The 13,743-nt window shown below is 33.7% G+C and overlaps 1 protein-coding gene across 3 annotated transcripts; it reads right to left on the minus strand.

Annotated features, from left to right (window-relative positions):
* Window positions 1-3,058: 3,058 nt before the first annotated feature.
* Window positions 3,059-8,488, minus strand: LOC141668727 (SKP1-like protein 21). Of its 3 annotated transcripts, none has more exons than XM_074475717.1 (9): window positions 8,331-8,488; window positions 7,591-7,812; window positions 6,725-6,916; window positions 6,542-6,652; window positions 6,353-6,440; window positions 5,042-5,181; window positions 4,741-4,919; window positions 4,104-4,231; window positions 3,059-3,256 (listed from the first exon to the last, which is right to left on the minus strand). In XM_074475717.1, the coding sequence occupies exons 1-9, from the start codon at window positions 8,340-8,342 to the stop codon at window positions 3,246-3,248; spliced, it is 1,083 nt and encodes a 360-aa protein (XP_074331818.1). In that variant the 5' UTR covers window positions 8,343-8,488; the 3' UTR covers window positions 3,059-3,245. The 3 variants fall into 3 exon arrangements, with proteins under 3 accessions (XP_074331818.1, XP_074331821.1, XP_074331820.1); XM_074475720.1 differs by having other exon boundaries at window positions 5,042-5,178; window positions 8,331-8,487; XM_074475719.1 differs by having other exon boundaries at window positions 4,107-4,231; window positions 8,331-8,487.
* Between the last annotated feature and the right edge of the window lie 5,255 nt (window positions 8,489-13,743).

Raw genomic sequence — 13,743 nt, forward strand, 5'->3', positions numbered from 1 at the left:
TTCATAGTAAGGGGACTAAACTTGATTAAAATTATTTGGAAACTTGAAATTCGAAAATATTCTAAGACATAAAGAGGGTTTGAATTCTAATATAAGATCTTAAAAAGAGTTTTCTCTAACGTTTTCATGTTTTAGAACGACTGTTTTCTTGACTGGTATCTAACGCGAGAATGGTTCGACTCCCTTCTCCAATATTCTCAAAATTTATTGTGGCATGAAGACAAATTAATGTCCCGTAATTAGAGCTGACAATTCGTGTCGTTCGTATACTTTCGTGTTTCATGTAGTGAAGGGCAAACACATATCCGACTCGTTTAACATTTGTGTACTTAAGATTAAATACATATTCGTAACTCATCGTTTCGTGTATATTTCGTGTATAAAATAAATAAATAAATAAAATATTATATAGTTGGATATAATTTTACATATATATTAAAAATATATATATTTACATATAATGGTATATTTTTTGATATATTTTTATAAATATACATGAATTTTATGTATATATATATAATATTAGAGTAATATGTATATTTATATAAACGAATATATAAATATTAAAAAAATCATTAAAAAAATTATCATTTCGTGTACTTTCGTGTCGTGTCGTGTATCCAAGGGTAAACACATATCCGTATCCGTTTAAATTTCGTGTTCTTTCGTGTCGTGTACTTTCTTGTTCGCGTACTAAAAAGCAGAACGCATATCCATTTATATCATGTCGTTTTATCGTGTCGTATACCAAATTGTCAGCTCCACCCCTAATTCACTTTCAATTCATAATGAGTTTTCGAGTGAGTATTTCCTGATATCTTGAGATCTAATGTCTTAAAATTTTAGATCGACATAAAGTAACGGTATTAAATTTGTAATATAAAAAGTAATTTGCAGGTGTAAAATTAAGACGGCAATATGCAGTTGAACTTAGTTTTCTTTATCCTATTTATAGATTATTGCTTACTAGCAACGTACCTATTGTTTTACGGCAAGTATTTAAATATCTAATGTGAACTATCTGGCGAATTTACATTACAAATTACCGGCAAGTTTGAGATTTTTTAAAATGTTAATTTAATTTTATTCTTACAAACGGAGGTCCTAAAAATGAAATTAATGTAGGTAAAGTTCGGTGATCCATGTAACTGTCTTTAAGCACCACATGTTGTGATTTATTAATTATTTATTCATGTGCACTGTCTTCTTCGTACTCTTATCTACTCCACAAGCTACTTTCCTTTACCTTTTCTTTTTTCTAAATTGAAATAATACAATTCTTTTCTATAATTTTACAATATTTTGAATAGTTATAAATTTATGGGCTTTTTTGAAAAATACCCCTATGTCTAAAATTTTTTTTGCCAAAATAATGTTGTTTTTAAAAAAAATTGCAAAAATAGTTTTTTATTTGAAAAAAAATATATACTATTTTCAATTTATTTATTTTTTGCAACAATACGATTTTTTTGCAACGGAAATCAACTGATGCAATATTCGACGAGTTTCTGCAATTACATGCAAATTCAAATGCAAGCAAAAAACTCTATTCAACTAGATGCATATGTTTGATTTTGGTTGATTTCGTATTTTTGAAAAAAAAAATCAGAAAATAGTAAAATCGTAAAAAAACACTATAATGAGTATTTTTGATAATTTCTCTAAATTTATTAGAAGATAATACTACCGACTATCGACATGTATAATGAGGAAAAAAAAATTCTCAAAAAGTAATTTATTTTGATAAGGAAATATAATCAATACTTTAGGGACAGACGAAAACAGAAATGTGACCGATATAAACGGGATGGAGAAAGTATACTTATTATCTCCAGCACCAAATTATAGAAAATAGTCTCGGAATGCTCGTATTTTAAACACAAAATAAAAAAAAGGATTTTCGGCACATAATAGTCACTAATTCCCATATAAATGGGCTTTTCTTATTGTTGATTGAATAATAAATGTTAATAGCCCTCTGCATTCACATCAATTCCACCAATAAAAACAGCACATTTTTATCAGAGTTAGTAACTAATATGTGCTGATAAAAAAAAATACTCCTACTACTAGTTCTTCTATTACTGCTACAATAAATTAGCCCAAGACTTCATATATATCTTCTAAAAATATATAGAAATCAGGTGGTTAGAAAATGGATATATCTTCCACCAACAAACCCTCAACTGTTTTATACAGCCCATTTAATTTTAAATTTCTTTTACTTGACACCTGTACGTTGACTCATTTAAAGTATATTAATTTTGTTGTCTTCAGCTCCAGGACCAGGTTCCAACACAAATTGCCACTTCAGGAACACAACCTGAGGCCGCGTATCTTATCAGCTATCAACGGCTAGTTATTGACAATGTTTTCTAAGCTTGCATCAATGACAATGTTTTCTCAGCTATTAGTAATATGGATTAGCACTAACAGCTCAACTATGTAAGAAAATTCAACATTTGGAGTACAAAACAAAAGGTTTAGAAAATAAAACTAAGGGAGCTGGTCAAGGGCAAAAGATTGTTATTGTTGCGACATAGTAGGGTTTTCAGTGTGCATATATAGGAGAGTACGGTATACTCCTACCAATCGATTGCCCGTGACCAACTCTCATCTCCTAGAGACTAAAGTTGTAAATGTGAATAAATCAGGCAAGGGTAATGAGGGTAGATAGGTGAAGCTTTCTAAAATATGACACAGTATAGTATCATTTGAGAACATAAAATGAGCTTACCCGTGTTTTGCTTAAAAGTCAATCATGTGGTCTAATAATTCAATCTAACACCAGCCCACATTCAATTCTTCTGACCAAACACAGCCACCACATGCACTGCTAACAAAAACCACTGTAGTTTCTTTCACCTATTTTATGACAGGAAAAAGAAGGGGAAAGAATAGCGCATGAGGATTAAAATGGCAATTTTGGTTCTAACTAGAGTTTATTCAACTCAAACTCTTCCATTTGATTGTTCCCTCAATTTTTAACCCACGGAATGTTGGGTTCAAATTCCCCACAAATTCCGAGAAACTGACCAAGAACAAAATTCCCAACTACTTTCAAGAAACTGACAAACACGGTAGATTGATCGTTGTATGACATAACTGTGTTGTCAAATGTAGAGAAAAGAAAAAATAAATTTAAAGAAACTACATTACTAGTTTACAACACCGCCAACAACTCTTTACAGTCGGAAGCATTTGTCCAGAACCACTCCAAAGCAGCAGTGACGTATACAGACCGCTCAATTTCCATCTGCAAACATTGGTTTGTGAACAAAAGCAGAGTTAGCAGACTTGGTTTGGAATAGTAGAATTTCCGGAGTCTTTTTTGTGTTAGTATATTAATAAACACTTGGCATGATGACCTAGAGAACAAAGATCGAAAACTCTTACAGCAAATGAGATACATACATTCAGCTAAAAAATGAAATGAAATTGTAATTTTTCTATAAAAAAACTGACCAAAAATATAATAATACATACATTATAGTACTTCTGAAATTGCTAAGAAGACTTGCTGACATCATATATGTCGATGCAAACATCATACGATGGCAAGGGCCATAAAACGCAAGATCAGATTGAAAGAAAAAATTACAACAAATATAAAAGAGAAGCCAATACAGTTGTAAACAATTAATTAGACTTGGGAAAATTCTGGAGATGAGAACGTAATTTACTACCCAATTTGTCATGTTCATTTCTAGATCTGACGAACAAAACCCAATTTCAGGTCTATACCCTATATTGCATTAAACGTAGATCAAATACATTTGTCTACCAACGCATATTACAGATATAAAAGGCATGTATTTATGTGGGTGTTGGTGTGAGTGTGAGTGGGGGTGGGGGTGGGGGTGGGGGTGGGGGTGGGGTGGGGGAGCTCAAGCACAAATAAGTGACAATGACTACGTTGATGCTTGTTACTTCAATGATATGCATCAACAGGAACTTGGAGAAAAGAAAATTGTACATAATTAGCTTTTACTGGAAAGGGTACAGAGCAATCTCATTTTCGTTTTTTAAATTAAAAATATCAGAACAGTCTAGATATTCACTAAATAGTGATCACCAACTAAGAAAAGAAGAGAACATATTACCACCTTCCGTTCTAGATCCATTTCCTTCTATTGGAACTGTAGCTAGTCTATTTTCCAGGCTCGAATAAATCTCCTGCTTTCTGTCGGGCAAACTTAAATTTATTATCCGCGCAAAATCCTCTACTTCCCTGTGCAAAGAGAGAACAAAGAAAGAATGAGAGGTGAAAAAAAAAAGAGGCAGGCAAGTGTCAGTTTTCAACTTTCCTGAATCAAGATGACCAACATACAAAAGAACATATAGAAATAGCAGAAATAAATATCATTTTAAATTTTAAAAATGCAGTTATATACGAGGTCAGTCCTTAAAGTATGTTACTCCTAGGCCTATAACACATCTCATGGTTTGGGTTTACAATCTTAAATTTAATTAAAACAACACAAACATATGACACAGATACCACACTGGAATAAGATTTATGAATTACACTGCCGCTCAAATGTAGCCCTAAATGCAAAGTTATCGTGATACACACTGTACAAATACCTAAAATTCTTACCTGAGGCAATATGACTACCCCTTACAAAGGAGAATATAATGATGCAGCCGGAGAAAACTAAGTACAATGAAATTTCATGCATCTATGGTATAGCTAACTGCGAGTTTGAAGAAGTTAAAAGATTAAGAGGCGAACCGAACCTATCAATCATTTCCTTCCAAGCAGGATCTATATCATCATCATCAAACTCATCCTCCTCAAAATTAAAGCTGTCATCTTGCATGTTCAGTAAGTTTAATGTATCATGGAGAGGGGATGACAAATCACCAGTACTCTGAACACTATGGTATGATGCCTCAGAAGCATTTGAAATTGAATCCTGAAAAATGTAAAGATATCTGATTTAGTGGACCTGGAATTTGGCCCAAGTGCAAATCTGCGACATTCTATTGGAAAAAATAGTAAGAACGACAAGACACAATGTAAAAGGTGCTGGTAGACCTTATCATGGTTTTCAAGGACATCTTTAAAATGGGAAGCTTCGTTTGAAGAACCACAACCGGAAAGAGCATTCTTCTGTCCCTCCTTTCTATTACGGATCTTCTTCTTTTTCTTCGAAGTTCGGACTCCCTTCGTATCTGCTAAAGATAGTAGTAAAAAAAAATTCTTTTTAAAGTTTAGATGCGGGAAAACAAAAGAAATTGAGACTTAACTCTTCAAAATGTACGTTTTTGAGACAAGCTAAAAAGCTTGACTACAAGGTATAAAGCAATGCCATGACATTTTGCAAAATGTATTACAAACTATAAATAGACCATGAGATGATTAGACAAAAGTCCATCATAGATTCACCAGATTTGAAGTACTAGGCTGTCAACATATTTTAATCAAGCTAACGTTTGTTTGTAGTTCAAGTTATCCCACTCTCACACCATATGTTACTTCAAATGTCCCAGTAATTTAAATGTTTTTTAAGGATGCGGTATTTACTTTTGATGAGATACTGATTCCACGAATACATTACTTAACATTTAACAATGCCTACAAAATTTGGAGCAAGTTACAAAACTGTACTACTTTAATAATATAGTGACCAAATTTGTATGGAAAAGTAAAACAGAACATTTCTGGGAGTAACGAACACTAGGATTAAAATTAGCAAAACCCCTACACATAAAATGGAAACCATTCGAACTGTTTTCTGGAGTAAAAACCAGTAGGATTACAATTAGTAAATTCTTTTACATAAAAACAAAACCATTCCAACCTAACTGTTCACTACCTCAAAATAATGGGGTCAAAAGGATTATTCTGTAAATAAATTAAAGTCTTCACAACAAAACCACTCATAATATCAAGTGGACTGGTGTTTTTCTGCCATAAAATGTGGAACTCCGTCACACTCCTAGGGTGTAACTCCCTGCTAACAACATGCAAGTCACCCTAGAAAGGTAAATTGACTCTCGTGCTTAAAGGTGTTGACCTCGTACTAATCAATATTTAAGTCACAGTGATATTTTTAGAGTACTTATTTTCTACAAATTGGATTCTCTTTGGAATATATAAGAATCCCCTAGCCATCATTTAGCTTCATAAAAATCTTACTGACCAATACTTTTGTTCAGCCTCTTGCATGAAAGAATAAAATTCACAAGGACTAGAATTCTCCTAATGGTAATGGCATCCTCCTCTTGTGAACAAGAAAAAGCGGCAGAAGTTGCAATTTGCAAAGTTGATTGATAATGTGAAAGTACGTAATAAGTTCTAGGTATAAGGTATGCAGAGAAAGGAGAGTAAAAAAAGTGAAGTTACCTCCATGTCCTCCATTTATAAAAGAGACGAGGTCATCCACTGAACGGTCATCTTTATGCTCCTGAACCTCTACTTCGGCCTCTACTTTCTATTAATGATGAATTTAACAAATCAATAATAGTACGAAATCAACAAATTTCAGGTTCAAAATTGTAATGGTAATTATATGGGAACTGCTAGAAATCTCACCTTCACATTCTCCACCTCTTCGAGTTCTTTTTTCTTTTTGGCATACAGTCTGTTCAAAAGCCGAATCCGTGAATCATCAGGCGCGTTCTTCCAAGGCTCCAACTTTTCAGCCTGAGTCAGTTGAATCAGTACAGTAAGTAATTTGGTGTATAGACTAACATGTTGGCTGAAATACAAAAATACCTCTGTAAGATCATCAGGAAAATTAAATAAACGGCGTATCTCCTCTGGAGATTCATCCTCAATTTTCCGGGCAATAGCTGAACAGGTTTTTTCATACAATGGTCTCAACTGCAAGTAGTGTGCAGCATTAACCAACTCACAAAGACTCGATGTGTCCTTCCTGAGAAAGTTCTCATCAAAAGTCTTGCGCTCCTATCCAAAGGACAAAAAAATATTGATATAAATTTGGAATTTATTTGTCAGATACTACTGCATATATATTTCTGTCACAAAAGTAAACCCAAGTTCCTTAGCTGTATTACTGCAAGGTGGTTTTCAGTTGGGAATCAACTGGGCAAGATGGTAATATAATAAAATAGAATGTAAAAAAAGAATATTACAGGTGGAAGAGAATTTTATTAAGTGCGAGTGAAAATTTTGAGAGGGTAGTTAGTACCACTACAAAAAAAACTTTGCAAGAATACCAAATTTTTACGATGAGATTTGAGCATTCAAATGTAGACTGGTGAGTTAGAAATCTGATTTATATATGTCAAGTAGAATGGAGGAAGTAATCACTATCATGCATTAATATCTACAAACATATTTATAATTATAATCAAGTTTACACCCCTATCCTCCCTATTCCATTTGTTGCAACTGAATACAACATAATAAACTTGATTCCCTACTCATTAGTCATTAAAATCATTTTTAGCAATTTAGAGATTGAACAAATTAGAGTCCAATATGTTATCTATGCTACATTTTACGGGAAACAAAGTCTTTATCTATATGAACATACATATAAGCTTTTCACAACACACTCGAAAGCAAGAAAACAAGATAAATACCGAAAACAAGAAAAAGTAAAAAATGAGGCTAACCTTGTTAGAGCGTCCCGGTAGTCCATGAAACCGGCAGTAATCAAAAATTAAACTCAAAGAATTAGGCTTAACTCTAGACGACAAAGAAATGGGATTGGTTTTCGAGGATCCAAGCCCCGCGCTCATTTCATGAGCTATATAAGGGCATAACATCGCAATTCCTTGCTCTACTTCTTGTACAGTACCATCCGAAGTTTGAATCCATATATAAGACTTCATAGTCTAAAATGCACAAAAAATATCACTATTAACAAAACACGTCACAACTTAATTCACAAAACACGTCTTAACAAAACAAAAAATACCCATTAAACACAAACACAAAACTAACAATACCCAGAATCAAAAACTAAAAATACCCCAAAATCAAGCTAAGCACCGCAATGTAAAAATGTCACCAACACCCTTAATTACAATCAAATCATACAAAACAAAAACCCCAGATAACTAATAAGGCCTTATCTCTTATCAAATAGTAGGCTTATATTCGATTCTCGCTCACCCTGAGATTTTTCGAGATTTATTACAACAAACACTCATTTACAAACAAGCCTAATCACTAACAAAACAAAACAAAAAACCCAAATCCAAGAACACATAAAATCAAACCCCACAAACACACACACCACTCAATTAACAAATTACAATCACTTCACAAATTACAAGAAATGAGACACACATATATATACACACAAACAAGTGTAAGTAATTAAAATAAAATCAAGAAAAGGGGTGCTTACTAAGTGGGGCATAATTGTAAGAACAGTGAGAGTGAAAATGAGATTGTAATTAAAGAGTTAAAGAAATCAATAGAAGCTTGTATTGTTGTTGTTATTGTTGTTGCTGCCGCTCTTTGTTTCTTGAATTTCATTTCACTTTTTATTTATTTTCGATTTTTCTTGGTTTTATTCTGGATAATCCTTTCTAATCCCTAAACACGCTTTTTCTTATTTTTCTTTTTCTTTTTCTTTTTCATGTGTGTTTCCTTTGAGAGTTAAGTTTATTTCTTATTTTTTAGAATGTTTTGTGATTTATTCTTATCTATAATCAATTAGGATTTGGAAGCCAAGGTGGCTAATTTGAATAAATTGATTTTACAAAATATTTGCCCTTATCATTTAGATGTTAAAAAAATATTATTTATACCGTTCTTTTGGAGAATATCGGTTAAACAAGTATACGATGAATAATTTTTTAGAAAGAAGACCGGGATCGAAACTGGACATAATTGGTGTTTTCTTATTTGTCTCGTTCCAACTTGACTCGTTTTGATCAAAAAAAATTTGTTCCTTTCCCACTCGTTGCTATATCTTATAAAAACAGTATATATTAAAAAATATTTAAAATACATAATTTGTATGCATTGTTATAGTTTAAAAATAATTGATATGTTTTATTATTAAATAAATCCACATTATAGTTCATATGAATTTAATTTTTAATTTGAAATAAGACGAAATATAATTGATCAAATATGGTCAACTTGGGTAATACGTAATACACAAATATTCCACGGTATTCCAAAAATCATGATCAACTTCGATAATACGTAATACATAAGTACATCACGATATCTCAAATATTCATGATTTGATGGTGCGTTTAATATTATTACCTTGACTTAAAACTGAACTAAACTCATAAATTTTCTCAATGTGGCAGTAATATGTTACAAACTTTATCTTCCCTGCTTATGACATGATTATCAACCTTATCGTACAAACCTAGTCATTGTAAGATAATTTGGTTATTTTGAGTCCCCAACTTCGAACCGCTGTCTACCGTAGAATAATATCACTAGTATTTTATATTCTCACGTTCGATAACATACGCATCAAAATTTCAATAATTAGTGTTGATACCTGTTATACCCAAAATTTGGCACTGGATTGATGCGGGTCAAACGCGGGCTAATTACGGTCAAACTCGGTGTTGCGTTGTAAAAGGTGAGGACGCGTCCACCATTGAAGAAGTGTTTACAAATGAAGGTTTTGTGATAAAGCTTGAGAGTACATGTCTAAAGTAGGACGCGCCCTGGAGTTTTGGACGCGTCCAATGTGGTGGAAACATTTGACAGTTATGTTTATCTGGCCATAAAGGTTGTGTGACGCGCTCAGAGAGAAAGTATGTGTCCTGATATGTTGGATGCCGAGGAAAGTAGTTGTTGGAAGAACAAGTATAAGTTTCATGAGGGTCATGACGCGTCTGATGTCTTAAGACGCGTCCTATGCGTGGTCAATACACTCTCAATGGTGACCTCAGGACAAAGCATGCCTGGAAAGGAGCAATAGAGATTATTTTCACTAACGTATTTGTTGCAGGTACTCTTTGAAGAATTCCCTTCTTGAGACGGTCAAGGAGGGGGATGTCCGTGAAAAGCTTGAAGGCCTCCAGGGGTATGACTGATGATTGAAGGTCTCCTCCTGTATTCAACGGGTGTCCTCGTTGGGGATGTGGGGTTAACATTGGTGTGTGCTTTGGGAACTCTATTCTTGTATTCAACGGGTGTCCTCGTTGGAGAACTTTGGAGTCATCCTGTACTTTGCACCCAAGAGCTTGGGATCACCTGTCCTGCTATCTGGTGGGTTATCCTCATTCGGGGGACAGGGACGCGTCCGACATTTGGGGTGAACCGTAGTTATACCTGCGTTCGTAAATCAAGGGAGATAGCTGTAGCGGAGTGTTATCCTTGCGCAGGGAGATGCACTATCTGTGAAGTCCTACGATTATGGACGAGCCTTGGGCCTTCGCGGTTGGGCCTCATAGTTGGACATTCCTAAACCCAGGTAAAATTATAAACTATTTTTATGAATCAAGTCAATTCTTGAATAAGACAAAGTACAATGTTTCAAATGTAGTCAATTTTGGTAATTCATAACAGACTTTTAAAAGATCAAGATTTATTGGTGCACCTATTATTAATAATTCAACTTATAAAATGAACTAAAATTCCAAATATTCTTCGTATAATATTGCGGTGTTATAGTATTATACAAGAACAATGAAATACTTGCAAATCAAGCAAGAACTGATAAATACGTTTTTTATGTTAAACTAAAATCCAAAATGTAAAAAGTGAGAGTATTTCGATCTACTAATACATAATTTAAAGTAAACAGTTTTTTTGTTACGTTTTATATTCATAAAGTGATTGAAAATAAATTAGTAATGTGTTAACTTACATGTGTTATTTTATATTCATAGCTAATTAAAATTCAAACCATAATCAAATTAAGACAAGTTCATTATAGTTGAAAATGGCCATGCATTAGCACTTATAAAATATAAATTAAAATAAAATAAGTAAAAAATTATATTTCTTAATAAATTATTACAAGGACAAAATTGAAGAAAAATGCAAAGTAATATATATATAATAAAATTCTATTGAGACCATAATTTGGTTGGAGTCTTGGAGACCAAATCATGACCATCCATTTTAATATGATCCAATGGTTTAGATTTATTTTATTATTATACGTAATTATAGACATTTAAAGAATATAAATGTCCATTAACCTACGTGAATAAGCATCAGGGTCATCACCTCGTGTGTATATAACAAACACATAATAACTTCAATTTTTCATCGACATTCAAAAACATGAAAAAGATAAGAAAAAAATATTGTTTCTATTATATACAGTCATGTAGTACTTCTTGTTGGGTTTGCGGAGTCTATTAATTAAGCCCATGAAAATAGACTATTCTGATTCAGATTAGTTTATGGATTAGTCTACGTTTCAGATTTGGAATATAATTTTGATTTAGGCATAGTTTCTTCTCTTATAAATACTAATGTAATTGTAAAATCATAACACAACAAATTGTGAGAGATCAACACAAAATTTGTGCGGCTTGTGGAGTAGGAATTTCCGAACCACGCAAATCTTTTTCTTGTGTGATTGTCGTTTATTTTCTTATTCTTGTTTATTCGCTTTGGGTTTTGATTTCGTTGTTATATACTCAACAACCGGTATCAAAGCCTAGGTTTTCAGGAGAGTGGGAGCGATGGCAGAAGACGGGAAGGTAAAGATCGACAAATTTGATGACAAAGATTATGGTTTTTGGAAGATGCAAATTGAGGATTATTTGTATCAGAAAAAACTATACGAACCGCTGGAAGAGAAGAAACCAACTTCAATGAAGGAGGAAGACTGGAAGCTAATGGACAGGCAGGCTCTAGGGGTTGTCAGGTTGACTTTGGTGAAGAACGTTGCTTAAAATATCAGTAAGGAAACGACAACTTATGGTTTGATCAAGGCTTTGTCAAATATGTATGAGAAGCCGTCTGCTTCAAATAAGGTGTATTTGATTCGCTTGTTAGTAGCCACGAGATTGAATGAAGGAGATTGTGTTGCTGATCATGTGAACGAATTTAATTATATCTTAGAAAGATTGCCATCGGGGGATATTAAATTCGATGATGAAATACAGGCCTTGTTGTTGGCATCCTCATTACCAGATAATTGGTCGGGATTTGTCACTGCTATAAGTAATTCATCTGGGAGCGGTAAGATGACTTTTGATGAAGTTCGAGATTCGATTCTTGGAGAAGATATTCGTAGGAGAAACTCAGGAGAGTCGTCAGGTTCCTTGTTGAGTGCTGAGAGTGGAGGCAGAAAGTTCGAAAAAGGGTAGAATAAGGGGCGTAGCAGATCGAAGTCACAGAAGAGAGGACAATCCAAATATCGCAAGGATATTGTTTGTTGGAATTGTCAGAAGAAGGGTCACTTCAGGAATCAGTGCACGGCTCCCGCGGCTCCTAAAGGAAAGAGTAAAGAGGATAATTCAGCTAACGTGGTTGAAGGAGTGGTGGATGACTATGTTTTGATTTGTTGTGTTGAATGTTCGGTTGAATCATGGGTTATGAATTCTGGTGCATCGTTCCATACTACTCCTTGCAAGGATTTAATGTTAAATTTCAGAGTTGGAAATTTTGGTAAAGTTCGTTTTGCTGATGATGAGACTTTGGATATTGCGGGCATTGGACATATTAATCTCAGAACCTCTTTGGGAACTAGCTGGACGTTGAAAGATGTAAGGTATATTCTTGGACTAAAGAATATGTTGTTATCTTTGGGTTAGATGAGGAAGGGTATCAAGTTACTTTCGGAGACGGACATTAGAAGGTTATAAAGGGGAATCTAGTTATTGCTCGTGGAGAGAAAAAGGAGACTTTATACATTGTTGAACAATCTAGCTATAAAGCAAATGCAGTTGCTGATGAGATTGAGTCTTCAACTTTGTGGCACCAAAGGCTTGGTCATATGAGTGAAAAAGGTATGAAGTTGTTAACTTCGAAGGGGAAGATTCCAGAGTTGAAGAATGTGGAAGTTGGATTATGTGAGTCATGTGTTCTTGGAAAGCAGAAACGTGTTACTTTTGCAAAATCAGGGTGGACCCCCAAGGCTAAGAAGTTAGAGTTAGTTCATACAGATGTATATGGTCCAACAACAGTTACGTCATTGGGAGGATCTCGATACTATCACTTTCATTGATGATCTCGCTAGAAAGGTATGTGTTTATTTTTTGAAGAATAAATGAGATGTGTTTTCTATTTTCAAGAAATGGAAGACTGAAGTTGAAAATCAGACCGGTTTGAAGGTGAAGAGTTTGATGTCAGATAATGGTGGTGAATACAGCAGTGATGAGTTTAGAAATTATTGCGCGGAATTTGGGATTAGAATGATTAAAACTATTCCAGAGACACCACAACAGAATTGTATTGCAGAGCGCATGAATAGAACCTTGAATGAGAGGGCCAAGAGTATGAGATTATATGCAGGGTTGCCAAAGATGTTTTGGGCAGATGCAGTTAGTGTTAGTGTTTGTGTTTGTACCCTAGATACAACACTATGATGTTTTAAATTAAGACCTTAGGATTATTAATGTTTATGTTCTATCGATTATTCCCTTTATAGTTTATTAATTCTTAATTTACTGCAATATAAATGTTAGATTAATAAATGTCCTTGGAATATGATCTGCAATTCTATATCTCTAAGTACGTGACTTAGAAATGAGATTATGAGAATAGTATCAATATTCCTAAAGGTCCCCAGTCAAGTATTATTATTATTATTAAGGGACAATAATAATGCATTAAGTCTGGTGTGTTTGTTGAATGATGATCACATCTCATTGATCATA

This window comes from Apium graveolens, chromosome 6, assembly GCF_009905375.1.
Source record: "Apium graveolens cultivar Ventura chromosome 6, ASM990537v1, whole genome shotgun sequence".
Classification (NCBI taxonomy): domain Eukaryota; kingdom Viridiplantae; phylum Streptophyta; class Magnoliopsida; order Apiales; family Apiaceae; genus Apium; species Apium graveolens.

Excerpts from the sequence above, each read along its gene's own strand:
- LOC141668727 (XM_074475717.1), bottom strand. Across the intron at positions 6,441-6,541 it reads AAGAGGTGGAGAATGTGAAG|AAAGTAGAGGCCGAAGTAGA; the intron begins GTGAGATTTCTA and ends CATCATTAATAG. Across the intron at positions 4,920-5,041 it reads TCCTTGAAAACCATGATAAG|GATTCAATTTCAAATGCTTC; the intron begins GTCTACCAGCAC and ends TACATTTTTCAG.